This window comes from Heterocephalus glaber, unplaced genomic scaffold (assembly GCF_053883595.1).
Source record: "Heterocephalus glaber isolate CG9 unplaced genomic scaffold, H.glaber_assembly_v1.0 deba00001140, whole genome shotgun sequence".
NCBI lineage: Eukaryota > Metazoa > Chordata > Mammalia > Rodentia > Bathyergidae > Heterocephalus > Heterocephalus glaber.
This window is the reverse complement of record NW_028258200.1, coordinates 2636500-2662659: the sequence shown is the minus strand read 5'-3', so window position 1 is coordinate 2662659 and position 26160 is coordinate 2636500. Positions and strand designations below refer to the sequence as shown.

General features: G+C 50.9%; 1 protein-coding gene and 1 pseudogene across 6 annotated transcripts in view; one reads left to right on the top strand and one right to left on the bottom strand.

Annotated features, from left to right (window-relative positions):
* Positions 1-218: 218 nt before the first annotated feature.
* Positions 219-26160, bottom strand: part of Acsbg1 (acyl-CoA synthetase bubblegum family member 1) — a 43150-nt gene continuing 17208 nt past the window's right edge. For all 6 annotated transcript variants that reach the window (XM_004872106.3, XM_004872108.3, XM_021250060.2 and 3 more), the window contains 12 exons: positions 18951-19171; positions 18466-18554; positions 18168-18288; positions 11534-11614; positions 11300-11449; positions 10866-11042; positions 9997-10178; positions 8851-9081; positions 8053-8270; positions 5695-5834; positions 5104-5350; positions 219-721 (listed from right to left, as the gene is read on the bottom strand). In XM_004872106.3, the coding sequence (XP_004872163.1) occupies positions 636-721; positions 5104-5350; positions 5695-5834; positions 8053-8270; positions 8851-9081; positions 9997-10178; positions 10866-11042; positions 11300-11449; positions 11534-11614; positions 18168-18288; positions 18466-18554; positions 18951-19171 (1943 nt within the window). In that variant the 3' untranslated portion in view covers positions 219-635. The remainder of the gene's footprint in view (positions 722-5103; positions 5351-5694; positions 5835-8052; positions 8271-8850; positions 9082-9996; positions 10179-10865; positions 11043-11299; positions 11450-11533; positions 11615-18167; positions 18289-18465; positions 18555-18950; positions 19172-26160) is intronic.
* On the top strand, positions 3402-4589 carry LOC147828350 (coiled-coil domain-containing protein 175 pseudogene; annotated as a pseudogene).

Below are 26160 nucleotides of genomic sequence, written 5' to 3'. Positions count from 1 at the left end.
ACTAATGCCAGAGTGGGCTCTGGTTACTAGATTGTTCCACTGACCATCCTCCCTGGCACTAACAGTGTTCAAATGGTCACTTGTACCTGTCACAGAATCCCACAGGTTAAATACTCACTGCTCTGTGCCCTGCTTGCTCAACTGACAAAAAAACCAGGTACTTGTTAACAGTTATGTTAAAAGTTTAATATTAATATTACACATTAAATACAGTCACATGGCAGCAGCAGTTTTATTAGGCAGTGTCCAAGAAGATTCCAGAGTAATCTGGCTGTTAAGTGAGCTAGATGGCTTTAACTGCAGCACATACTAGTAATACGACCCCCCCACCCCCACCCTGGTCTCTGGTGAGCTGTTGAGCTATGGCTTGTTAGGTCTCCCTGGAATTAGGGGTGAGCAGGATCAACCCTTTAGTTGTGAAAGGAGAGCTGATTTCATCACCTGAACACTTAAGCAGAATTTAAACTACTCGCATGTGGAGCTTCTTGGAGTTGTAGATGTTGGCCAAACCCTGCCCTGGAGGCCAGACAGACTTGCCTGAGTTCCTGTGGCCACATGGGAGAGCCTGGAGCTCGGAGACACCTCAGGCAGAGGCTGCCTTCTCTACTCATTGGGAATCACGTGGATGGCCCCCACTACTTCTTTTGTTCTTGGTAAAAGGAATCAATTATATCTTTGTACTTCTCCAGGACTGTGAGCCGCTTGAGTTTCATGGTGGGACCTAAAAGAGAAGTGGGAAGAAGCAAGTGAGGCCCAGGCTCCACAGATTCTGAGAGATTTGGGGTAAAGATTCAGACTCAGAAGTGGGCCAGGTGAGGAAGGGAGGGTGAGGTGCCAGCCTCTCAGACCCAGGCCTCCAGCCATCACACCCTGAGGAGGCTCTTCATGCAGTGGCCAGGGATGGCCGGAGAGTAACAGTGATAAATAGGTCAGAAATGACTATAGTTTCTTCCCAGCATATGGGGAGGCAGTATGAACTGTGGCCATCTTGCCTGTGACCTGTGCCCATCCCTGACCTCTACTCATTGGGATTATGTCCCTTCAATGAATATACTCATCTCCCATGATCCACAGGGGATTGGTTCCAGGGCTCCATGGATACCTAAATCTGAAAGTGCTCAAGTCCTTACATAAAGTAGCATAGTATTTGCATATAACCTAGGCATGTCCCCCTGTCTACTCCCCACCCTGGTACTAGAGATTGAACCTTCGGCCTTACACTGAGCTACAGTGGTAGCTTGGTTCATGAACTAATTCTTTCCATGATTCTGGTCGCAAACCAAATTGGACAAGAACTGAATCAAATTCAATGATTAGGTTCAATGTTGACCTTGATTTAGTTATTTTTTATTTTTTTGGTAGTGGGGATCAAACTTGGGACCTTGGGCTTTCGAGGCAGGCAGTGGAACCACTGAGCTAAATCCCTGGTCCCGGATTTAGTTCTTGTTCAATTAGGATTGTGACCAGAATTGTGGAAAGAATTAAGTTCGTGGACTGAGGCACCACTACATATCCTTGCCTCCGCCCCATTTTTTTTTTTTTTTCATATTTTGAGTCAGGATTTTGCTAAATTGCCAAGTAGCTTAGGCTGGGCTAAAACTTATGATCATCCTGCCTCAGCATCCTAGACTGCTAGAATTACAGGTATTCACCACTATGCCCAGCTTCTCCCATATGCTTTAATCATCTTTAGTTACTTACAATGCCAAATACAATGTAGTAAATGCTATGTGAATAGGTGCATTGTTATTGTTTAGGGAATAATGATGAGGAAAAATCTGTATATGTTTAATACAGGTTCATTTAAAAAAAAATACTTTCAATCTAAGGCTGGGTGTCTTTTGTAGATGTGGAATGTGCATATAAGGAGGACCAGTAAACTGGTCCAGCAATAGAAATCAACACTCCTACAGCTTCTGTCTTAGGCTCTTGAATGTCATCTCCCTGCATCCAGCCAGCTGCTACATTGAGGCATTATGGCTGCCCGTGGAGAGGTCCTTGGGCCAGAACAGGTCTGTCCTATAGCTGGCAAGCACAGACCTTCAGCTGTGGGTGACGGCCCCTGGCCCACAGTGACCTCGAGAGAGACTCCAGCCAGAACCACAGCTGAGCTGCACAGCTTCCTGACCCACTGAAAGGAAGACACGTGTTTATTGCTCCAGTAGGGGGTGACTGTTACACAGAAACATAGCTGCTCCAATGGCTTCTGTGTATCTGGGACAGCTCTGGTGATGTGATGGGGTGTGGAGCCTCTGTCAGGGTGTTAATGAGACTTCTTCCCTCAGTCACTTTTCTAAGCTTTGGTTTTCCCCATGTGAAGCATGGCTGAGGTCCTGGGTAGCCTATGTCACTCCTGACTGTAACTGGAAGCTTCAACATCAGCATCTGCTGAGGGAGGACATTTTGTATCTGCTTGACCTTGTTTTCAATTTGACAATGAGACGTTGAGGTCTCCAACCACCTCTCAGCATTACTGAAGCTGGTACCACTGAGTTTAGCCTTGCTGGCTTTTATGGGGGTTCCATGGAGGTGCCTTCCCCTTCCCTGTGCCATGAGTACCCTAAGGTACCACAGTCAGGAGCAGCTTCATCTGGCCAGCTGAGGATGCATCTCAGGCTTCTCTTGACCCTGCACTGTGGTCTAGAGATTGTCATCCCTTAACCTATCATGTGAGCTGACTGCAGATGATAGCAGTGTTCTCATGGCCAGGCAATGCCAGCCTGAATTACCAGCAGGGCCACACATTGCCTGGTGGGTCCATTGGGATTTGAAAGGGAAAACAGTTCCACAGTCAAGGCAAAACCAAGGGCTGTCTTCAAATTAATAAGTCCTGGCACACATCCTATGTAGTCACCCCTCAGTATTCTTGGGGGATTTGTTCCAAGATCTCCCATCCCAGACACAAAAGCCCACAATGTTCAAGTCCCTACATAAAATGGGATAGTTGTGTATAACCTAGGAAGGTCCTCCAAATACCTCAGATCATCTTTACATTACTCATAATATCTATCACCAACACAATGGAAGTGCTATGTTAATTGTTCGTCATTGTGGTATTTAGGGAATAACCACAAGAACACAGTCTACACTGAAGAGAACGGTTAATTCAGAGGAAAAGAATTTAGTTGGAGTCAAGTTGACCTTGGCTGGAAGTGAACTCAGCAACCCCCTGTTACTTTTAATGTAATTTAGCCGAATTATGAAAGGGCAAGAAGCTTGTGCCACTTACAGCCTCTAATACTGGGCAAAGATGTCACTACATACGCCACACTATGATTTCAAACAGAGAAAGAAACAGCACAGTTGTGTTTCTAGTTCACTTGACAGCATTTTGTTCTGTTTCATCTATGGATATTTCTGGCCTTCAACCGTTTACATAACTGCATTTCATATTATCAACAAAAGAAGTATATCAAAAACAAATAGAAATTCTGAGTGATAACCTGGAAAGAGAAAATCAGAGATGTATCATAACTCCGTGTTGTTTGAGAAAACAGCATGCACGATGGATAGCCAAGAAAATGACCAAAATACAGGTAATTGCAGGTAAAATTGAGCATGCAGAACAGAGACGAAATGAATTACTGGAAGAGACCAAACAGAGAAAAGGAGATCGATGAATTTATGACACAGATCAAAAAAGTTACAGCACAATTAAAAGAAGAAGAGGAGGAATTTATAATCAGAGAAAAAACCCCTTAATTTATGAGTTAAACATATATGAGTATTTAATCGTTAATGAAACAAAAATTAGCAAAGAAACAGAAGAGCTCATTGATAGTCTTCCACACCTTCATTTGGCAGAAGAAGAGTACACAATAAAAAACAGAAGGCTACAAGAGCTCTATAGGACATTAAAGCACAAAGACAGGAGACTTTGCTGAACAACTACATTTCTCATATTACATGGGACTTTTCAAGATATGTTGAAAACATGGAGAGAGTGAAGAAAGAATTAAGACAAGCACGAGATCAAGAAAGGCAGAAGGTCAAAGAACATTTTGAAATTCTAAAAAACTTAAAAAATGAAGTCGATTTACATGACCAAAAAGCAGACCTTTTGCTTCTGGAAAATAAAAGATTAAAAGAATATATTTCATGCTTACAGAACAACACAGAGGAATACAGAGAAGGACAAGACTTCCTCAGACACAATTCAAGTGACCTGTCCTGTAAACTGATAGCTCAGCACACACAATATAAATATTTGTGGACAGAATTTCAGGCCACAGTTAAGGACTCAGTGCACAATGGTGAAAATAACTTGCGTGAAATAAAAAATCTAATAGACAAGCTGTGCACTAGGGATGAAAAAATTGAGTGCATCATTCCCTTGGCTACAAGGGAGTCTTGAAGATCGGCATAAGCTCAGAAAACAGGAATCACAAACAGATCTTCAAAAAAAGAAAAACAAGCATATCAAAGAGAGTCCATTTCTTACAAAGAAATGCGTTCATAAAGAATAACAAAATAACTCAAAGATACAACTGTTGTGAATTCAAAAGACATAAACAAAACTCAGGAAAAATTAATGCACTTATTTTCATATTTTGCAACTGTTAAGTCTTCAACATGTGAGCTCTAACCAATTTGCCCAACCCTATCAAATAGCAAAAAAAGTGAATAACCTTCTAAATAATACAGTGGCTAAACATGGTCAGACTAAGGAGCAATAATCTGAACATGTCTTTCACCAAACTATCTATTAACACAAAACCTATTCTATAAATTATGCTCTATTTTTGCAATGTTGTCCAAATACTGTATTGGTGAAAATAGTTTACCAAAAACAAACAAACAAACAAAAACAACACAGTCTACAGTAGAGGAGGAGCATTTTTTCCCCAAATATTTTCCATGTATAGTTGGTTGCATCTACCTGTGTGGAACCCTCAGATACATAGGGTTGACTGAACATTTCACAGGCTCTGCACAACCACAAATTCACACTCTCAGCCCTCAGTGTCTTCCCACAGGAAGAAAAGTGACTGCCATCCAAAGACAAATCCCAGACCTTTGCCAGCTATGACTGCTTCCTTGTGGGCTCCTGCCTGGCACTGCGTGGCCTCTGCTTCCCACAGCCCCTGGGACAGTGGAACCTACCCAATTCTCCTCCCGAGATGGAGAAGTCTCTCTCAAGAATGGCCCACTTCTGGATGTGGTAGGGCTGGGCGGCTGCATTTGCATTGACCCTCCGGATCCCCTCTTCGATGGCCTGGTACACAGCCTCATCCCGCTGCCCTACGATCTCAGACACAGTGTTGGCTCTGCTGCCCACCCTCTGGCAGAACTCCACAGCTTGCTCGGTCAGGTTGTCCGTTGGGTCAGAGGTATCTGGGTCCAGAGTACACTGAAAAGCCAGAAGACAGGTGAGCCTGGGCCCCACTCTGCAGGAAGCAGACAGCAAGGTGTTAATCACAGTGGGCTGGTTCAGGGAGGGTCCGAGAATGATCAGCGCCACCACATTGAGCCCTCAGTCAGTGACGTTGTCATCTGGAAAATGGGGCCCTAAGTTCCTCTTGGAGAAGGTGGATGCCTCACCTTGGCAGCCTGTTGGGGACAGAGGACTTTCCCTGTGCTCCAACTGCTCTCAGAATCAAGCCTTGGGATCCAGATGGGGCCCAGATTGCACAGGCTTCTGTCAGGCTGCACCCCCAGCCCCTGGGCCCCCCTCAGGCCCAACACCTTACACACCTTCAAGGTGAGCAGCATAGACAAGAACTTCCTCTGGTCGCCAATCAGCATGGCATTGCTGATGATGGGCACTTCCGTCTTCACAGCCTCCTCAATGGGCACAGGGGGCACATTCTCCCCACCCGCGGTGATGATCAGCTCTGGGGAAGGAAGGCCAGACCCGTGTGGTGCAGACCAGGTGCTGGCTGAGCACAGCCTGGCCTTGTCCCTAGCTTGGGTGCCCTGAGCACAGGCAGTGCCTGGGGGAGGCCTCTCATGCCTGCAGGGGCTGGGGTGATCCTGAGGACATTGCCACCCAGATGTCCGGGCACTGGTCTCTTCTGCAGCCCTCCCTCCCCTCACCACCCGTGAGTAGCAGGTGTCATTTCTGATTTACACCCTGACCCTCTACTAACCAGGCCCAGGGCTGTAATCCACCCTCACAAAGAGAACAAGCCAGCTCCCTTATTTTGCAGATGAGGAAACTGAGGCACGGGGAAGCTCAGCAATGTCCAAGGTCACATGGAAATAAGTAGTAGAGCTAAGGTTTAAATCCAGTCCAGTTCTAGATCCCATGCTGTACCCACCATGTCCCAGTGCCTCTTATGGAGCTGGTATGCCTCCCACGGGAGTGCCCTGTCCCCTCCTTGTCTGTCCACTGTCAGCCTGTTCTACACAGTCTGCTCCTTCGGGAAGCCTCCTCCATCCCCCAGTCCACATCAACCTCTCCCTCCTTGAGCTTTTCTCACAGCTTCCTTCCACTCACCCATGGGTCACCTTTCATCCTGACAGAGTGAAGGGGAGGGGACGTGCAAAGAGCTGAGATGTGTTACGGACATGTGCCAACTTCCCTTGGAGAATGTAATCATTATGTGCTACAAACAGGGACTAATACATTTTGTAAATTTAAAAAAAAATTGAGGAGTCTCTGTCTGCAAGGCTCTCGGTACACTAACTGGTCTTTGAGTAATGCTCACTCCCGGGCTGCAGTTCATCACATTTAATAAAATAAAATCAACAAATTCCATGAAGATGGCCTGACTGATTTGAGTGAGATTGTACTCCACCCCCACCTGTCTAAGTCAACAAAGCTGGTGCTTTCTGTGCCTATCTCTCTGGCCACCTCAGGCTCAGCATGGAGCTAAGAGCTCGCCAGGCATGGGGCAGCAACATGAGGGGTGAACAGCACCTCGGGGCAGGAGGCACCAGGCCCAGTGGATACTGGTAGGAAAGGGCTTGGTCGGCAGAGGTGGATGTGAGCAGATGCACAGCCTTCGGAGTTGCAGGTAGTGTGTTAGGAGAAATAGGAGGGACTGGGACCCAGAGTTGCCCTGGGGTCTGGAATGGTTTGGGATCAAGGTTTTAAAACACTCTGGACCTAGGACTATAATAGAAGCCCTACCATTAAGCTACAGAAATCAGCACCCTGGGTGTTGGTGCAAGGGCCAGAAAACAGACCAATGGAACAGAAGAGTCTAAAGATAGATCTCTCCTACACAACTGCTTGATAAAGGACGACGTGGCACTGTAGAACAATGGGGACAGGATGATCTTTTCTAGAAGCAATATTGGGCCAATTGAATATGCATTTGGTAAAGATGTCTCCACTCTACTTCTAAAAGCAATGCCAGCTCTGGTTGAATTTTGTTTTCTGGCTACTCTCCCCTTTCCATGCAGGAGCGAGGTCCCTGACCTGCTGTTCCAAAGGCCAACACCAGGCGGCGCTTGCAGTTCCCCCAGGTCTCACCAGTCAGGGCTCCTAAGCCTGCACAACCAGGGGCCCAAATATGGGATGTCCTGCCCCTCCCCAGAGTCCACGCCTCCATCATTTAGAACCTGGACCTGATGGAACACCGGCCTGTGTGATTTATGGACCCACTCACCAAGATTCAGTTTCTTCTGTGAAATGTGTCTGTGTGTGTATGCGCGTGCCCCTGTACACACATGCATCCATGTTACACCCACTTGTGCAAAGGGAGCAAAACATCTTTTCCTCAGAGGTCTCCCCGACTTACTTCCCTTTCTCCCCCGGGAAATGTCCTTGAAGTCTTGTTTTATTCTAAATTTTATGTCCAGTTCATGTTCAGCTTTGCACCCCACCTGTGTCTACCGATAAACCTCATGCTTATGCCCTTAGATCTTCCAGGATGCCCTGCCTTATTTCTCTAGGGGATGTGACTCCCAGTCCCACCATCCACAAGCTGGATGACCTTGGCAAGTCACTTCACCTATGTCCTCATCGGGGTGATGACAGCTCCTGCCTGCAGGAAGTGGGCAGAGTAAAGGTGGGTGGTACCCCGGAAGGCTGTGCACTGGTCTCAGGCACCACTGTGGTGGGAGTGGACCCCTCCTGCTGCCCACTGGATGCAGGGTGCTTACCTTTGAGGCGCCCGGTGATGTAGAGGAAGCCATCCTGGTCCAGGCGGCCTGTGTCACCCGTGTGCAGCCAGCCCTCAGAGTCAATGGCCTCGCACGTCTTGTCCTCCATGTTCAGGTAGCCCATGAAGATGGTGCGGCCCCACAGGCAGATCTCACCGATGCCCTCCTCATCTTGGTTCACCAGCTTCACCAGGCAGCCGGGCACCAGCTTGCCTGAGCTGGGATGAAGGGTGGGAGAGAAGGAAGCCTGGGATCAGCTGTTCTGGGGACCCCAGATCCCCAACTTCTCAGTCTTCACTGATGCCCAGGGGTCCCTTCCTAGGGTTTCTGTATTTAATGGGGGACTTAGAGTGGAAAGGTGGGGTTAAAGATTTTTTGGTGACTGATTAAATGGACAAAATGTGAATGGTAGAACCTGGAGCCTGGGATGGGCTGGCAGGGAGAGGGGAATGGCAACATAGCAGATGACCCCTCAAGTCACACCCAGAATGAATCCTTTCATGCCCCTTTAGAAGGCTGGCTCTGTCCTCTCACTCCCTCCTCAACTGCAGCCGGGCCATCAGCCTCCTGGGTCACCCTCAGATTTGACCCACCCGCAGGACAGTGCAGGGCACCTGGGGTGTTAGGGCTATTTCAGCCATGCCTCACACACTGAAGACCACCCCACAGCCAAGGAGGATGAGCAGGGGCTTGGCCCAGGAACAGTGTTGGAAGTTGGTGGCCCACAGCCCTGGGGCCAGGTTTGCAGTGTGGACAGAGAAGCAGGGCGTCAGTCAGGGTGTGTGGGCTGCACCTCACCTGTAGAGCCGGTAGTTGTAGGGGTTTGACATGAAGTGGGGCCCCGTGGTTTCGCTGAGGCCATAGCCTGCATACAGGCGGATATTGAGGCCCAGGAAGAAGCGCTGTGTCTCAGCAGTCATGGGAGCCGCCCCGTAGAAGTTCTTCTGGCACTTGGCAAAGCCCAGTGCCTGGCGGACCCTGGCCAGCACCAGGTAATCTGCCAGCCTGGCTGTGAAGGGCTTCAGGTCACTGTGGGAGAGGAGTGTGGTCCACAGAAGGAAGGAAACATACACGAGAAGACACTGGACACTGGACGCACTGGCACAGGCATTCTGGGGTCCATATTTTTTTTTTTGGTACCTGGGGCCTTGCTCATGCTAAGTATGTGCTCTACCACTGAGCCACACCCCTTCCCTCCTGGTTGCCTGTTATGATTGGATGGTGCCATGGACATGCATGTAAATACTGGTGTGTATGCAAGTGATTGTGTGCAGGTGTGCTGTGAGCCAGAACGTCAGGCAGATACAGGTGTGCGTAGACACATGCAGATTGCACACATGCCATGTGCACATGTAGAGAGTTGGAGTTTGTATTCATGGACTCACATGGACACGTACGTGTGATCCCATTTGAAGCCTGCAAACACTTGCTTCATGCATATTTACTCTTTGTGTGCATGAAGCTGGAGGTGTACAGACGCCTCCATGGTTTATGAAACAGGATGCTGTTTCACAGACATGCTGGCCACAGAAACTATTTCACAATTGAAACCCATCCAGACTCACATTACTGACCCTCCCAGCACTGGGTGGGAACTTGTCGGGCAATTGAAAGGGGCAGAGAGAGATGGGAGCCGTAGTGTCAGAGGCAGGAGGGCTGAGAAGGTGGAAACCCGGTCACCTGGGCCACAGAGAGCAGGAACCGGGGGAGACTGCAGAGCCACTCCTATGGAGGTGCATTCCCCTCCTGAGGAAGTGATTCAGCCCACCTAGCCTGAACCCACAGATGCTGAGGTCTCCACTGGGCTATGGTGGATGTAGATGTGCAGGCCCAGCAGCGGACAGGGCCTCTTTACAGGGCCAGAATGGATGCCCTGGGCAAGAACTGTGCCCTATGTTCCCAGCTGGCTGGGCTGCTCTAGCCTCTCACCCCCAGGCCCCATACCTGCTGGGGCAGGTGAGGTTCTGCTCCAAGGTCACCGACATGGCCCACAGCAGCATCTTGCGCCGTATAAACCCAGCTTGAGCGGCTACCTCCTGGATTCGTTCCATGATCTTCTCCCACACACGTGGCACCCCCATGTGGGACGTGGGCTCCACTTCGCGCAGTGTGTTCACCAGGCTCCCCTGTCCCCATGGAGAGGCCTGGGTCAGGAGGTCCTGGAGGCCCCTCACCTGCCCAGGTGTGCTCAGCTCACCCACTGCTCATGGAGGCTGGGACAAGCCACATCCCTGCACCCAGTGTGGGCTGCATGCCACTGCCTGGGCTTCACTGCTACCCCCTTGCCCTTTGCAGACAGGACCTGGGTGTTGTCTGGGTGCCAGGGGGCTTGGTGCTTTTGAGGTAGTTCAATCCCCTTCCAGCTTTTAGGGTGAGGACTCTTCCTTCGATATTGTGCCCGGACAGCTCTGCCCCCTACACAGTGCTTGCTTTAGGAACAGACGGGTGACACTGTTTGGGCCATGAGATGCCAGGTCAGAGAAACCTAGTGGGGTTTCTGGCCGATTTCCCCAGTGGTTCGAATAAGGAATCAAAGAACAAGTGCAGTTGAAGAGGCTGGGATGCAGGGAGGGCTGTGGCCACCTGGTGACCATCACATGAGGGTCCTCTAAGCGGGAGGCACTGTAACTCAACTCAGTCTAATGTCCTCAGTTACCCTTGTGTTTGGTTGTTTGCATCAAACTGCACAGTGGCAGCTGAAGCAATCTGTCTGATCGGTGTCACCCACCCACAGGCACACAGCAGGGCCCAGACATGAGCCCCACCCAGCATAGGCTGCTCCCCCAGACACCCATGTGGCAGGGCACACTGACCTTCAGGGCATCAGGCTCTGCAAAGCACACCTGGGCCCCCCACTGGATGCCTGTCCACAGGTCGTAGATCTGGGCGGCAATGTGACTGAGGGGCAGGTAGCTGACCACCACCTCCTGTAGAACCTCGGCTGGCTGGATGTCGCCTGCCTGGCTGCCATACCGTGCTGTCCATGTGATCTGGGGGCAGACAGGGCCCAGAAGGGTCATTGCCATCCCTGGCCATCCTCACCACTGTGGTCACCTTGGGATCTGGGGCTAGTCCTCTGGGAACCTCAAGAGTGGGTGCCATCCTAGGGGAGTCTGAAAGCCTGAAATGGGCCCATCTGTGCTCTTTTCCCTTCCCTTCACTGGGCTAGGCTGGACCAGGGTCTTCCCTAGAGGGAGCTGGGGTCCAGTCTACCCAGTGCACCGCACCCATCTGGACATCAGCCTACATTATCTTGGCTCAGCATCACGCCCTTGGGGTTCCCAGTAGTGCCGGATGTGTAGACCAGGGCACAGCACTGGTTGGGTGTCTGGGCCTCAATGATGCTATCCAGGGTCTCCTCAGGAACTTGGTGTCCCAGCTCCATGAGCTCCTCCATCTGCAGCCGGGTTGGGAACATGGCCAGCACCTTCAGTGGATGGGCCCCGATGGCCCCTCTTCACCCAGGGACCGTCCTCCCTACCGTGTACACATTGGCCATCTTCATGGGAGGATGTTCCTGGTACATCACCACTGCCTTCAGGTATGGCAAGTTTTTCCAGATCTGCATCAACAGGAAAAGCAAACGGGGGTGTCAATAAGGAACATGTCATATCCTGAGAAAAACCCCATCCACCAGTGCTCAGCAGGCCCCATGCAGCAAAGGCCTCTGGATCTCTCGTCTCTGACCCCTGGCTAGCGGGACCATCAACGCCCTTTGCTCACGGTTTCTCATTGTGGGAACTTGGAACAGTAAAGGTGAGGAGGGCAGGAAGACAGAGAAACCAGCAGCATCAGGTACCTGGCTGGCAAACAAAGGTTCAGCCACACAGCAGAGCACTGAGTGACCATGGAGGAGGGAGAGATGAGGACAGAGGGGAAAGTCCTACCCTGAGACACTATAGAGAGAATGGACAAGAGGAATGTGTAGAGCACACACACAGCATTCAGCCTTTGCATAAGGGTTCAGAGTGGACAGGAGTGAAGACAAGTGTACACGTGAGTGTATATGACCAGAAGGGACTCTGGAAGGTAAAACCAGAAACTAGTCACATTGCTGCCTCTAAGCACAGAAAGGGAACGGTAATAACAAGAAAGGGATGGGAATAAGCAATATTTTAGTATCTCTCACAGAATTTAGACTCTGGAATCAAATGAATATTATCATCATTTGAAAAACAAAGGTGTGTGAAAAAGGGAAAGCAGATTCCCTAAGACTTGAAGACAACATGAAACAAATGAAGACTAGAGACCAGGCGGGTGATGTAAACACATACACACTCACACTCAGAGAGTTGCATCCAGGGGCTCATGACAGCATGCTGTGACACTGTGACACTCGACAGGAGAAAAGGAATTCCAGGCTTTTCAAGCACGCTGATTGTTGGGAGCGATACCAAGACTATTGGGCTAGGGTACAGCTCAGTGGTCCAGCACTAGCCTAGCATGGGTGACACCTTGAGTTCCATGCCCGGCACAAAAATACTATTAGTTTGAAATTCTTGGGTATATAGGGTTGGATTAGGGTAATGTTATTAAGATGATTTTAAGGTAAGATTTTAAAATGGAAGAAGAAGCCCGGTGTGGTGGTACACACCTGTGGTCCCAGTACTCAGGAGGCTGAGGTAGGAGGATCACTGCGAGTTCGAGGCCAGCCTAGGCTATAGAGCAAGTTAAGGACAGCCTGAACTGCCTAATGAGACTCTGTTTCAAAAAAAAAAATGCAAGAATAAAATAAAAGAAGTCAAGTAATGTTTGAATCAGAAGTATCATTGTGAACTCATGATTCAAACATATATATATTGGAAAGGCACAAAGCTAAGAAATCACAGACTTCTTGTGAAAAAAGATGCAAGTGGAAAACATATGAATGAACTCCTAAAAGTGCTGAAAAAAAGAGATAAAAAGAAAGAAACAAAAGAAGGAAAAAGGCTTTTCAACCCAGAATTGTAAGCCAGATGAAACTCTTTAAAAAAAAAAAAGAGGGCCAGGGATTTAGCTCAGTGGCACCCCACCTGACTTGAAAGTCTAAGGTCCTGAGTTTGATCCCCAGTACTGCAAAAAAAAAAAAAAAAAAAAAGGCAAAACTCAGCACTGTTCCAGACAATGAAAAGATGAGAGCATGTGTCGTCATCAGATGTATGTGATAAGCAAGGTTGAGGGACATTCTCGAGGCAGAAGGAAGATGAGAGCAGATGAAAGCTTGGATCTACAGAAAGGCACTCAGGGTCAGAAATGGCAAATGTGGGTGAATGTAAAAAACATTTTCCTTTTTGTAAATTTCTCTGATATTCAACTGTAATGTATTCCAAGGTCTGTAGCCTATGTAGAAATGAAATGGGCAGCACAGAGGCAAGGGTGGATACATAGTCCCCTTTCGGCACCCCTGCAGGTAACACCAAGGCACCCCAAGTTGAGTGTATGAGATGACGTGTGTCCAAGTGGCCTGCACATGTGTTCCCACATGCTTTATACCAGCTCTGGTTAGTTTGTACAAGATAGCATAAATGCTGTCCACAGTTGTACTGTGTTGTCTAGAGAACAGTGACAAGAGAATGTCCATATGTGTCTGCTACAGCTGCAGTGTCCCCAAATATTTCTGTCTGAGGTTGGTGGATCACTGACATGGACCCCACAGATACAGAGGACCATTCTGCACCACGGGTGACATGGCACAATATTTGAGATGACACTGTGAGAAATAACAGGTGCACATTGCAAGTTCTACGGCCAACACTGACATAGCCACAGCATGGCTAAGAAGACAGTGGAGACAAACATGGAACCTCAAAAAGAAAAAAACAAAACAAAACCAAACTCAACCCAAAGGGGGAAGGAAAAAAGGGACAAAGAACAAACAAGACACATAGGAGACAAATAACCATTTAGTGGATTTATGACAATTGTTTCAGATTGGATAAAAAAGATAAAACCCAATTACATGCTATCTACAAAAAACTTTAAATATAAAGAGACAACTTCAAAGTAAAAGAAATTTTAAAAATACATACAAGCCCTAATCATAAGAAACCTGGTGTGTGTATATTACTTTGAGGCAAAGTAGGTTTGGACAAGCACTAGTATAGGGGATAAGTATATTTCTTAATGATGAAGGGCTAACAATCTAAATATCTATATGTCTAATAACAAGCTCCAAACTATATGAAGCAAAAACCAATAGAACTGAAAACAAAAATAGATCAATCTGCAATAATAATTGGAGATTTTGATACTCTCTGTCTCAGTATTTGATGCAGAAAACCCGTAAGGATATAGAAGACTTAATCACATTACAACACCATCAACCAACTTGACATGAGATTTGTGGAACATTCTACCCAACTACTGTAGAGTGCATGTTACTGAAATAGGCATGGCACAGTCACCAAATGGACCATGAACCTGTCACCACAGCTGCTCTGCACACAGGGTGTTTCAGATTCCAGAGAGCAGAGAGTGGCGATGGCAAGTTCTTCCTTTGGGAAGAATTCTGCCCATGAATCAAGTCAACATTTTCGACCATCATGCAATAATTAATTCAGGCCAAGAGGACCAATGGATGCTAAAACTATAAAGAAGGCAGCTGGGTCCAGATGTCACTCAGCCCGGGAAACAGTGGACGTGACATCATTGTTCCTGGAAGCTGCATAATAAGAAGCAGCCAGCACCACTTGTGAGGTGTCTGCCTGGAGAGTCCTCATCCAAAACATAACAGCCTTTAGATCAACAGGAAGTACAGAGATTAGAGAAAGGAGATAAAGACCTCAAGTGGAAGCCAGGCATGAGAGGGTGCACACCTATAATCCCAACACTCTGGGAGGCTGAAGCAGAAGTGCCAAGTTTGAGTCCAGCCTGGGCAACTTAGCAAGATCTACCTCCAAAGAAAAAATAAAAAGAGCTGAGTTGAATGCAGTGTGAAGGTCTTGGGTTAAATTTCCAGTACAGCAAAATCAAATAAATATATAAGTAAACATAAAAGGGCTGGGGATATAGCTCAGTGCAAACCCCTGAGTTCAACTCCAGAATGGGGGAGTGGGGCGGGGGAAGGACCAAGAGGGAGGCGGTCAGACACATCCCAAACCCGAGACTGTGCAAGCCATTGACCTGGTTTTTGCAGCTGGTCTGTGGCTCTGTGCGTCACAGGCACAGGAGGGTTGATCAGCACAAGTGCCAGGCCCACACCCCAAGTGTCTTATTCAGTAGGGCTGGGTGGGGCTGCAGTTTGTATTTCCAGGACATTCCCAGGTAATGCCCACTGCGGACCACACTGGTCTATGGCATGGGAAACAAAAGGCAAAGCTTTTTTAGAAGACACTTAGGAGGGGCTGGGGATGTAGCTCAGTAGCGCTGCACCCGCCTGGCAAGCACAAGGTCCTGAGTTTGATCCCTGGTACCAAAACAAAACACGTAGGGGACCTGTACATTCTGCCTGGTTTGGAGCCTGATTTCAATAAATCAACTGAAAAGGGTGGGAGCCCCAGTGTAGAACAGAACAGCCAGGAGCTGGAGAGAGGAGGGGTGCAGAAGTTGTTTTGTTGTTTGTTCACTTAAAAAGATTTTTTAAATTAACACCTAATAATTATACAGATTTGTAGTGTGCTATTTCAATACAGGATGTATTGTGTAAAGATCCCAACAGGGTAATTAGCATAGCTGTCACCTCAAACATTTATGGTTTGTTCAGAGTGAGGCCATTTAACACCCTCTCTTCTGGCTACTTTTCTGGGAGTTACTGCTTACCGTGCAGAGTTTCAGTTTGGCACCAGAGCTCTGGGGATGGATGTTGGCGAGGGTTGCACCAGGATGCAAATGTTAAGATGGTAGGTGTCCTGTCGTGTGTGTTTTACCACAGTGAAAATATTGAAAAAATGAAATTATTGGGAAAAAAACCCACTGTGTATATAAGGAGATGTGAAAGAACTCTTTTACTCACAGTAAATTTACAATGATTATTTAAGAGAGTTTGTGTTTTTTAGAGAAGCATGAAAGACAGAGGTTTTGCCTTTCAACACTTCTGCACACAGAAGGATCGAAGAATGGACTATAGAGAAACACATCGATAATGATAGGATCTGACGTAGATATGGGTGGAGGGGGTTCTCTCTGTTTTTGTATCAAAGGCCTTTTTAATACAGATTTTATTTTAAATAGTAGCCCAAGTGGTCATTCCCTACTCTCAGCCTCGGTTTCTCTGCCTGCGGATGGGGATAGGAGGTGGCATTTGCATTAGATCAGCAATCTGCTCCCGAGGAGCATGTTGAATGTACTGGAGGCTTTGTGAACTTCCCAGCTCTCCCTTCCTTGGATCTTGATATGGGGGGAACCTGGAGGAATGCGGGGCTCCCTCACTAACAATCCCATGTGTGGCAGCCCAGGTCCCACCAGCATGGTTCTCAGACAAATCTTCAACCACCAAGACCTCAGGTCAAAGCTGGCCCAAGGTTGGGGGAGCCTAGGTCCACTTGTGACTGGGGCTGTGAACAGTGGCCCAGGAGCCATTCAGGGTCACTGGGGTCTCTGAAGCCCCCAAATCTGAGGACATCTGGGCCATACTAGGTCTTGAGGTGCCTGCGGTGCAGGAGGGTGCTGGGGATGCTCCACTCTCCTCCCTATAGCAAGGGTTCGTTTGGACTGCATGATTCACATCTATCCATCCTCTCTCAACATGAAGGCTTTACCCAACCACACAAGATGGAGATGATCCAAAAGGAGACTGAAAGCACAGGGCTTGGCAAGAGTGGGGCAGAAAAGGGCCCGAGAAGAGGCAGGGCAAGCTCCACAGGAAAGAGAGCCACTGGACAAACCTCCACTGGAAAGCAAAGGCAGGTCCACCACCTGGCAGATGAGAAGTGGTCATGCAGGTGGCTTAGAGCCACCCCTGGGAGCCTGGGTCTGGGTGCAGCCGCAGCTGGGTGCACAACACCAATGTGGGGCCCAGCTCCAGCCCTGTCGTGAGTTTCAAGGTGGCACTGTAGGGTACCAACCACACTCAGGGTCCTAGGAGATGGTGTGGGTTTCACTGCATGAAGCTACCCTGCTTCTGAGGACCTGGCCCTCAGGTGGCTGACCTATGTCCCTGGCCAGGCTCTGGAGACAGCAGGGGGTCTCCCTCGGTTTCCCTACAGTGTCTAGGCTCAGGGGCCATAGGAGCCAGCCACAGCCATGCACATCCTTGTTCCTTCCCACGGGGACAGGTGTATTCTGCCTCACAGCCCTATTAGGCTGTTTTGAGGTCCCCAGGGCCTCTCGTTCCACCTGTGCTGGTGTCCTGGGCCTGGGCTGCTCAGAGCCTCATCACTCTGCCCACAGATGCACACTCAGATGTTCTGCCTTGAGACCCGGCCACAGCTTGGAGAAGGAACCCTGCTACCCTTGGGTGGGGACCCCTGGCCCCAGCTGGCTGCTTTCTGACATGGGAGGTGCAGGAGGCACCAGGCCTGGCCACCTGGAGACCCAGGTTCTGCAGTCATGGGAGGCTGGAAACCCTTGGCCCTGAGGTACAGTTGAGGAGGCCAAGGCCCAGGGGATGCATCCAGCACCCAAGGCCAAAGGTCGGGCTTAGAGGGTCTTCTGGACTCAGGGAGACCTGGGAGACTCGAAAGCTACTGGGTACAGCGGGGGCAGAGGTGTCCCCAGGGCACCACCACCCAGTATGGGCATGTGGACACAGAGCTGGTCAGGGTAGGCCTTCCTTGAATCAGAGGCCCCTGCCAACACTCCACTTCCAGGCTCCGGGGGGCATCACTGCCCTTGGCACTTGCTTCCCCTGCTCTGTGGCAGCTCTCACACTGCTCCCCACTTCCACTTTCCACTGAGACTCAGGTCTAAGCCATTTGCACCCTCCCTCCCACCAGCAGAGGCCCAGGAAATCCTGTCCGGACTGGAGGCTGTGGAAGGCAGTGGACTGGCATGAGTACCAGCCTCATCCTGGTGACCCTAGCCTTTGAGGTACCTGGGCCTCAGTTTCCTGACTTGTCAGAGGGAGGCAACCATCACCCTGCTGGCCTTGATGTAGTTGGGGTGGGGATCGCTGCTAGGATGAGGGGAGCCCTGACTGTGGGTGGCCAAGTCCTTAGAGGAGGGGTCCCTCTCCTCCACCCAGCCCCTCTCCCCCAAACCTTCAGGATCTTTTCCAGCTGCTTCTGTGTGTCGACCACGATGATGTTGGCACGGCAATCATGGGCAATGTACTGGCAGGCCTCCGGGGAGCTGGTGGTGTAGATGCCGGTGACAATGCCACTGCAGGACACCGGGGGGCTCACACCTGGGCAGGTACAGGGGGCAAACTTGCCCCTACCTGCTCTTTCGCCCCCTCCCAGGAGAGATCCAGGGGAGAGCACCACTGGGGAGGGAACACGACCCTCCCAGCTCTGCCCATTGCCAACCCACTTGGCCCCACCCCTCCCAGCCACTCACCCTGCAAACACAGTGCCCACTGCTGAGAAGAACCACTCAGGGGCATTGAAGCCCAGGATGGCCACACTGTGGGCTTGCTCCAGGCCAAGCTGCAGGACAAAGGGAGACAGGTGAGTCAAGGCAGCCAGGGGAAGGGTAGGGAAAAGGCTCTCCCTCTCTAGGGGCTTCTGTCCACACCTTGGGGCCCACCCAGCCTGGGAACTCCTGGGGATTCATCAGGGCTCCAGGAACCTGGTCATCAGCCTTCTCATGCAGGTTTCCCTTAAATGTGACGGCAGACAACACACGAGCAACAAGAGTCTGATGTTTGGAAAAGGTTCAATAAGTATAAAATCCCTAGTCCAAGCCCCAGAATGAAGTATTGGCTCACTAAGTGGGGTGGGTTAAAGTCATGATTTCTAAGGCCTCGCCTTCGGGGAGCTGGGGTGGAGACAGGAGCCCATCTAAGAAATGATGTGGACAGGGAGGATATGGCTCAGCCTCACCTTCAAGAAGCCCTTGGCAGCCTTGCGGGCAATCAGGTAGTACTGGTAGTAGGAGATACGCTCCCACTTGTCCTGGTGCTTGAAGCCCAGAGCACTGAGGTCCCCGTACTTGTCCAGGGCTTCATAGAACATGCGGTGCACAGTGTAGGGGAGCTGTGAGCAGATGGGGTCCAAGCGCAGGCGGACCCGCCCATCGGCCCTGGTTGTCCACAGAGCCTCCTCTGCAGGGAAAGGATGGCCTGGTTACACCTGCTCCAGCTGTCCCCAGGGGACTGAGTAAGGCCCAGGCAAGCTTACAGCTGTGGACACTGGACCACAGGCTCAGGGAGGTTGGGGCTGCCTGGAGGAGGTTGGCCTGGCCTGGAGCCACAGAGGCTTGGGACTTGCCCTGCTTCATCTCAGCTGCAGTGTGGTCTTCCAGTGGGGACAGACCCAGCGGGGGAGAGGATCAGCAGATGGAAGGATCTGGGGGCACTGAAAACCGTCAGATCCCAGTCCCAGGCTACAAAGGCTCCAGTGCAGATGAATAGCAGTCAGTGGCTCACCCGCCTTTGGCTGTCATTCATTTTATACTGTGTGGGTTGGGCGCCTGCTCATAGACAGGCCGCGTGGCTCAGACAGGTTTGACTCTTTCCTGAGGCCACACACCAAGGAAGTGGCAGGAGGACTTGAACCTGGGCACTTGATGCCACCGTCACCCATGGGACACCTTCCAGGGCACACCCAGCCTCTGAGCCTTGGAGAGCTCAAGCTGTGGGCTGTAGGTGAAGAGGACAGTCCACTGGGCATATGAGGGTTCAGATGCCTTCACCAGAGCCGGATCCATTTCTCAAGGTGCGTGTGAGAACTAAAGGAAATGGTATGCAAGAAAGAACCAGGATACAGCTGGTGTTCAATAAAGGACACTTTCCCAATCCTCCCTTTTCCAAGTTCTTCAAGCTGCTCGCAAAGGAATTCTGAGTGGTCCAGACCCTCTGGGGCCTGCTCTCTCCGGTGAAGGCAGCCTTCTAAGACGATCCTGGGGTGGTGCTGCCACCTGTTGGCCAGCCCCACCTGGCCTCAGACGTGGCACTATCAGGATCTTGCTACTGGCTTCCATCCAAGGGAGACTGTGGGAAATGATGCCCGCATCCCTGCCCTGTGCTATTCAGGCTGTGTGTTGACTCTGAGCTCTCAGTACAGAGTCAGATTCCTAGGACAAGGCCAGGAATGAGGGACCAGGGGACACCACCAGGCCCAATCAGGCGCATGGCAGCTTGTGAAACACGCTGGACAGGCCAAGGTAGGTGCAGAAAGAAGGTCCCTCGTCCCCCTCCTGCCTGGGCAGAACCTGGGCCGTGCAGGCTGGCGTCTACCCCCTTCCAGAGACAAGGTCGCCATGATGGCCTCTGCTGGCAACAGTCCCTGAATGGAGGCAAGAGCTGCTCCACCACTCCTCTCCCTCCTCCCCCTCCTCCCAGAACCCAGTCCAGGCAAACCTGAGTCCAGGCCCTGCCTTGCCAAGGTGGAAGGAGGATGGGCTGTGAGTCAGGGATGCTTGGGCCCAGAGCATTGGTTCCGCCACCCTGGAGAGTCTCCTCCTCTCCCGATGCACTGGAATAAAGTGTGCATGTGGGGTGAGGATGTGGAGAAGCTGGATCCTCACCTGGCGCTGATGGGGATGCACACTGTGGTAGCCACAAGGGAGAACAGCTTACCAACTCTCAGTGAATTCAAGTAGATTTGCCATACCGCCCAGCTAAGGCACTCCTAGGTATCTACCAACCTGAGGAAAAGGAAAATCCAGGTCCCCACAAAGACTTGTTACACATGGTCACAGCAGCATTACTCATAACAATCAAAAAGTGGAAACAGCCAGGAGTGGTAGGGCATGGGTGTAACCTCAGTCCTCCGGGAGGCTGACGCAGGAGGATTGCAAGTTTGAACCAACACACACACAAATGCCTGGGGATGTCGCTCATTGCAAAGGCCCTGAGTCCAATTCTCAGTATTGTATAAAAAAAGAAGAAAGTAGAAACAACCCAAATGTCCACAGACTGGTGAAGGAAAACCAAAGTGTGTTTTATCTGTCTAGTGAAATACAATTCTGCCCTAAAAGGACTGAAGTACTGATACCGGCTACCACACGGGTGCAGCTCAAAGCCTACATAGTGACAGAGACCAGAGGCAAGCAGCCAGATGTGTCACAAATCCGATTACATGATGCATACAGAAAAGACAAGATTGGTGGTGGCTGCCTGGGACTGAGATGAGTAGGGGCATGACCAAAAAACAGGAATAAGAAACCAAAAAACAGGTGCAAGGAGCCTTTTGGGAGTGCAGTGGACCTTTGAGTTACAACCAACCTGACATAGGAACAACTTGGCTTACGACTGGAATTTTAGTTTTAACTTAAGAACAAAGTCTTGAGTTACTATCTGATTGCTGGCTGCTTGTGCTTCTAGATGGTCTCAGATACAGATTTAAACCTTAAAGTGTTCTGGAAGGAACATGACAACATCCTTTCCTGTGTGGGGTTGAGAAATCCCGGGCCAAAGTCTCTCTAAGGACCCTGAGATCTACCTGTATACAGGAGAGAGACTTTGAAGGCTGTGTTAGGAGACTGAGCCTTCAATTGACCAACCTGAGCTACAACTAGTCCTCTTGAATGAACTGAGTTCATAAGTCAAGGGTCCACTGTAGTGAAAATATTCTAAAAATTGGACCATGAAAATTTGCTGAAAGCTTTTGAACTGCACATTTAAAATGAGTAAGTGCAGTGGCATAGATTACACCTCATTGGCAGATGGCCGGCCTCCCAGGGGATGCAAGGGCTGGGAGGTCCCCCCCATTACACCCTGGGAGTCTGCAGGCCTGATGCCACCCCTGCTGTTCTCTCCTCCCACGGCAGAGCCTTCCTGCCACCTCTGGGCACTTCTAGGAGATGTGTATGGCCTGCCATGCTCACCTGTTTCAGATGCCAAGCGGAGCAGGGGTGACTTTCAGTCTTGTGACTGCTGCTAGATCCTCCCTCAGGCCAAAAGCCTCAGCTCCACAGTTAGTCTTTTTTAACAACAGGAATACACTTGTCCTAAGAAACGATCTAGAAGCCTGTGATATAAAAGCCCTGAGCCCAGAGCATTGGCCAGGGTACTCAGGAGGAAGGAGTGGGCTCCTTCCCATCCCCAGCCCTGGGACCCAGGCTTTCCGCTCCCCACTTCACCCTCACCCGGAAGACAGCTAGTGAGCCAGGATCCGTTGCTGCTTGGAACAGAGAAAGATGGGCCCATGCAGGGTCCGCCAGGTGGAACCCCCATCCTACAGGGCCCAGCAAGGCCCCATCCTGCTTAATGTCCCTCTGGCCTAAGGCCACCACAGTTCAGTGGTGCCAGCTGCTGAGCCTGCCCTTCAACTTGCAAGTTTGTTGTGGTTTTTCTTTCTGGTACCAAGGATCAAACTCAGGACCTTTCACTTGCAAGGCAGGTGCACCACCACTGGGCTACATCCCAGGCCCCATGCACTTGTAAGTTGAAAGAAGGGAAGACAAGCTGGGTGTGGTCATCCCAGCACTGATTTGAGGCTGAGGCAGAAGGATCACAAGCCAGAGGCCAGCCTGGGCAATTGAGTGACACCCTGTCTCAAAATCAAAAGAAAAAATGGGCTGGGGATGGAGCTCAGTGTGAAGGTTTGGGTTCAATCCCCAGTACCGCTAAAAACAACAACGAAGGGGCCAGGGATGTAGCTCAGTAGCGCCATGCCTGCCTGGCAAGTGAAAGGTCCTGAGTTTGATCCTTGGTACCAGAAAAAAAAAGGCAATCTACTGCCACGAAACAACGATGAAGGAGGAGGAGGAGGAGGAGGAGGAAGAGGAGGAAGAGGAGGAGGAGGAGGAGGGAGAGGAGAGGAGGAATAGGAAGAAGGGGAAGAAGAGGAAGAGGAAGAAGGGGTGACAGGTGAGGCTCCCAGCCTGGGGGCTGCACCCCGCCCCATCTTCCATGCCCTTGCACACTCCACTCTGAGTGCTCATTCACATTGTGCCCTCTTCCAACTTCCCATCCGGATAAAAGAGAAATCTCTGGACAGCAAGCTCAAGGCCTGGGTTCAGGTTCTGGCAAAGTGTGCAATCAGTGGTCCCAGGCCTGGTGCTGAGCCTTGGATGCTGGCCCTGCTGCCTCAGCACTAGAATGACCCTGAACTTCAGGCCCTGTCATGGCCCTGAGATCACAGCACAGGCACACAGCCCTGCTGGAGGGCTCAGGTAGTGGAAACTGGGACAACCAGGGCCTCTCTCTTGCAGGACTTGCAAAGATCAGAATGCCACACTGGAGAATGAAGCAGCATAAGTCGCAGCACAGTGGCAGGATGGTGAGAAGCAGCAGCAGCAAGAGAGGAGCAGAGTCCTAGTCAAGTCACAAAGCAGGGAGCCTCACCGTTCTGCTTATTCCATTCCTGGGCCTCACTCATTCTCTGCTTCTTTCCCTCCCTGCCTGTCCTCACAGCCTCCATCTCCTAAAGCCACTGGAACCCACCTGCCAGCCTCCTCGGGATTCTCCCAAGGGAAGAACCAGAAGCAGCAAAGACCAGCCAGGCAGATGGGCTGTCTCACCAAAGGCAGACGGTGTGCAAGACAGGGTGTGCACTGACCAATAGCTTTCCTGGGGGTTGGCAGTGCCTACCAACGGGCTTGGAACAGGACTATCCCGGGAGTCAGCCAACCCCCTTTAAGAAGCTAGGCCAGATGACAATGACACGAGCGCAGTGAGAATGTGAATGTGCTGTCTTTACAGCTCTGCTGGGAATGGCCCCAGTGTTCATCAGGGGATGACGGGTGGGATTTGCTAGGGTGCAGCTTGGTCATGGGTTCCAGGCAGCCACTCCTCAAGGACAACCCAGGGTTCATTTTACTTACTCTTTCTGCAAACACCTATTTGCAAGCCGTGCTTGCACAGAAGTCCCGAGTCTGTTTAGAAAGAGCAGAGTGCAGTGTCTCGGGCTCCCATGATGTGCTAAGTCTTCAGCAACTTTGTTCTGTCCTTTTCCTTTTGTCTGCACATCTTATATGCATACACATTTGTCCCTTTTTTACTTGATGTCATACTGTGACCATTTCCTCCGTCATTACATGTTCTTTTACTGCCTCAATGGCTGCTTGGAAGGAGGATCATGAGCCAGCCTGGCTCTGCAGCCCCTCTTGGCCTGTGTGTTTGGGGTCTGCTAGGATGGAGAGATTGCAGAAATCAGGCTGGGTCTCCAGTCCTTCAAGGAGTACCTTTCTCCCCCTCCAGTTCAAGGAGGTCACAGCCATCCTCTCTGTCCTACACCCAAATCAAGGTCACTGCTGCAATAGAAAAACTGGGTTAGGGGCCGGGGATTTAGCTCAGTGGTTCCGGTGCCTGCCTTGCAAGCGCAAGGTCCCAAGTTCGATCCCGGTTACCCAAAAAATAATAAAAAAAAAAGAAAAAAAGAAAAACTGGGTCAGAACTCACTTAGGTTCCCATCACCCAGTAAGGCACCCCCAACCCAACAGGGCTAACTCCACATGGCAACCAACAACAAATCTACGGTACAACCAACCAAGGATCATGGCCTGAAGTCTGTACCAGTGTGACAGCTGGCACTGAAAGCTGATCCCTGGGGCGTCGGGGGGAGGCTCCCCTGCTGGCTGACACTCTCTGCCTTCCCTCCCACCCGCTCCCTCTCCTGGCTGAGCAGCCTGGGTTCTTATCAATCTGCCCATTATGCTAGGGGTGCTGGGAAGCATGAGCGTGCTCTCCAGGGCTCTGGGATTAGGGCATCCAAACAGCAGAGGAAGTCACTTGGTTTTCTGGGAAAGAGAAAAATACCAGAGCAGTGTGGGGGTGGCATGGGCCTTTTCTGCAGTCTGTGTGAACAGCAGAGGGGATGGGAACACGGTGCACTATGCAGAGACTGGGATGGGACAAGGAGGCACAGATCTCTCCACGGCAGGCTCCGGGGGGCCTCTCCCCACACAGGAGCCTGTGTGAGGGTCATGGTGTCTGGTTGACTCATGCCTAGCACTCTGGAGGAGACAGCACAGGTCTCAGGGTGTGACAGAGATAAGGTCAAAGCCTCCGGATAGATCGGCCATAGGTGCCTTGGCACAGGAGCACAGAGTGTACTGGCCAACGGACTGGCAGCTCACTCCTCAGTACCCAGCAGAAAGGGCCTTGTGGCCGCCAGCTGCTACCTAGGGTTCTCACAAGGACAAGAGCTAGAGCCCAGGCCACTATGGCAGTGTCCCCGAATTACTGTGCAGATGAACAAGATGACCTTTTGGGACCCTCCAGGTCACTATCCTAGCTCTGGGGCCTGCACCCAAGATCCCACTTGTTCAGGCCTGGACAGAGCACGAAGAGGGCTGCAGCTGCCTGTGTGGGTGCCCAGGGGGACGCACAGGAGGAAGTAGAGTCCCCACTGCTGGGGAGGATGAAGTCCAGGAGGCATGGCCACACCCATCCTGCACAGGCAGGCCCTGAGGGGACAGCAGGTGGGGACATCAGGCATGAGCTGTGGATGTCCAGGTAGGGGGGATCTTGATCCCGGGAGCCCCTAGAGGTCCCCTTTTCTGCATCTGTCCCACTGTACAGGTGAGGAGCCACCTCCAGTGTTTCCAGTCCTAACCTACAGAGGCAGAAAGGACAGGGTATCCTCTGCCTGGGGCTGTCCTCTGGCCCCCTTCTGAGCCTCTCACTGAGCTCCCTGGGGTGGGGGGCATCCTGTTCCTCTGTTACAGCCCATATACCACATATGGCCTGGGGCCACAGAGGCAAGTGCAAGGGACAACAGGAGCCAGTGAATGCTTCAGTCCCTAGCTCAGAGCTCCCAGGTGTGAGGCTCCTAGGGGTGTGGGGCGGGGCTGGCCCTGGCCTGTACCACCATCAGCTCTGCCCACAGCTACTCCCCAGCCTCCCTTCTCCAGCTGGGGCTGCTCAGGGTGCAGACTGGGGACTGGAGTGCAGGGACCCTCTGGGGGCCCAGGCAGCTTCTGAGAGCTCCCAGGTGAATCCTCATTCCTGCAGGTAGAGGGGAGGCTGGGGCTGTCCAGACCTACAGGGGACCCTACTATGACAAAACAGCCCAGGTCCCAAGGAGTAAGGAAAGCTGGTTAAAGAGCTTCATCTCTCATGGGCTGTGTGACTCAGAGAAGATCATGACCTCCCAGAACTCTGCTCCTCTCTCAAACGGAAGCAATAAATGTGCTTTCTTCCCA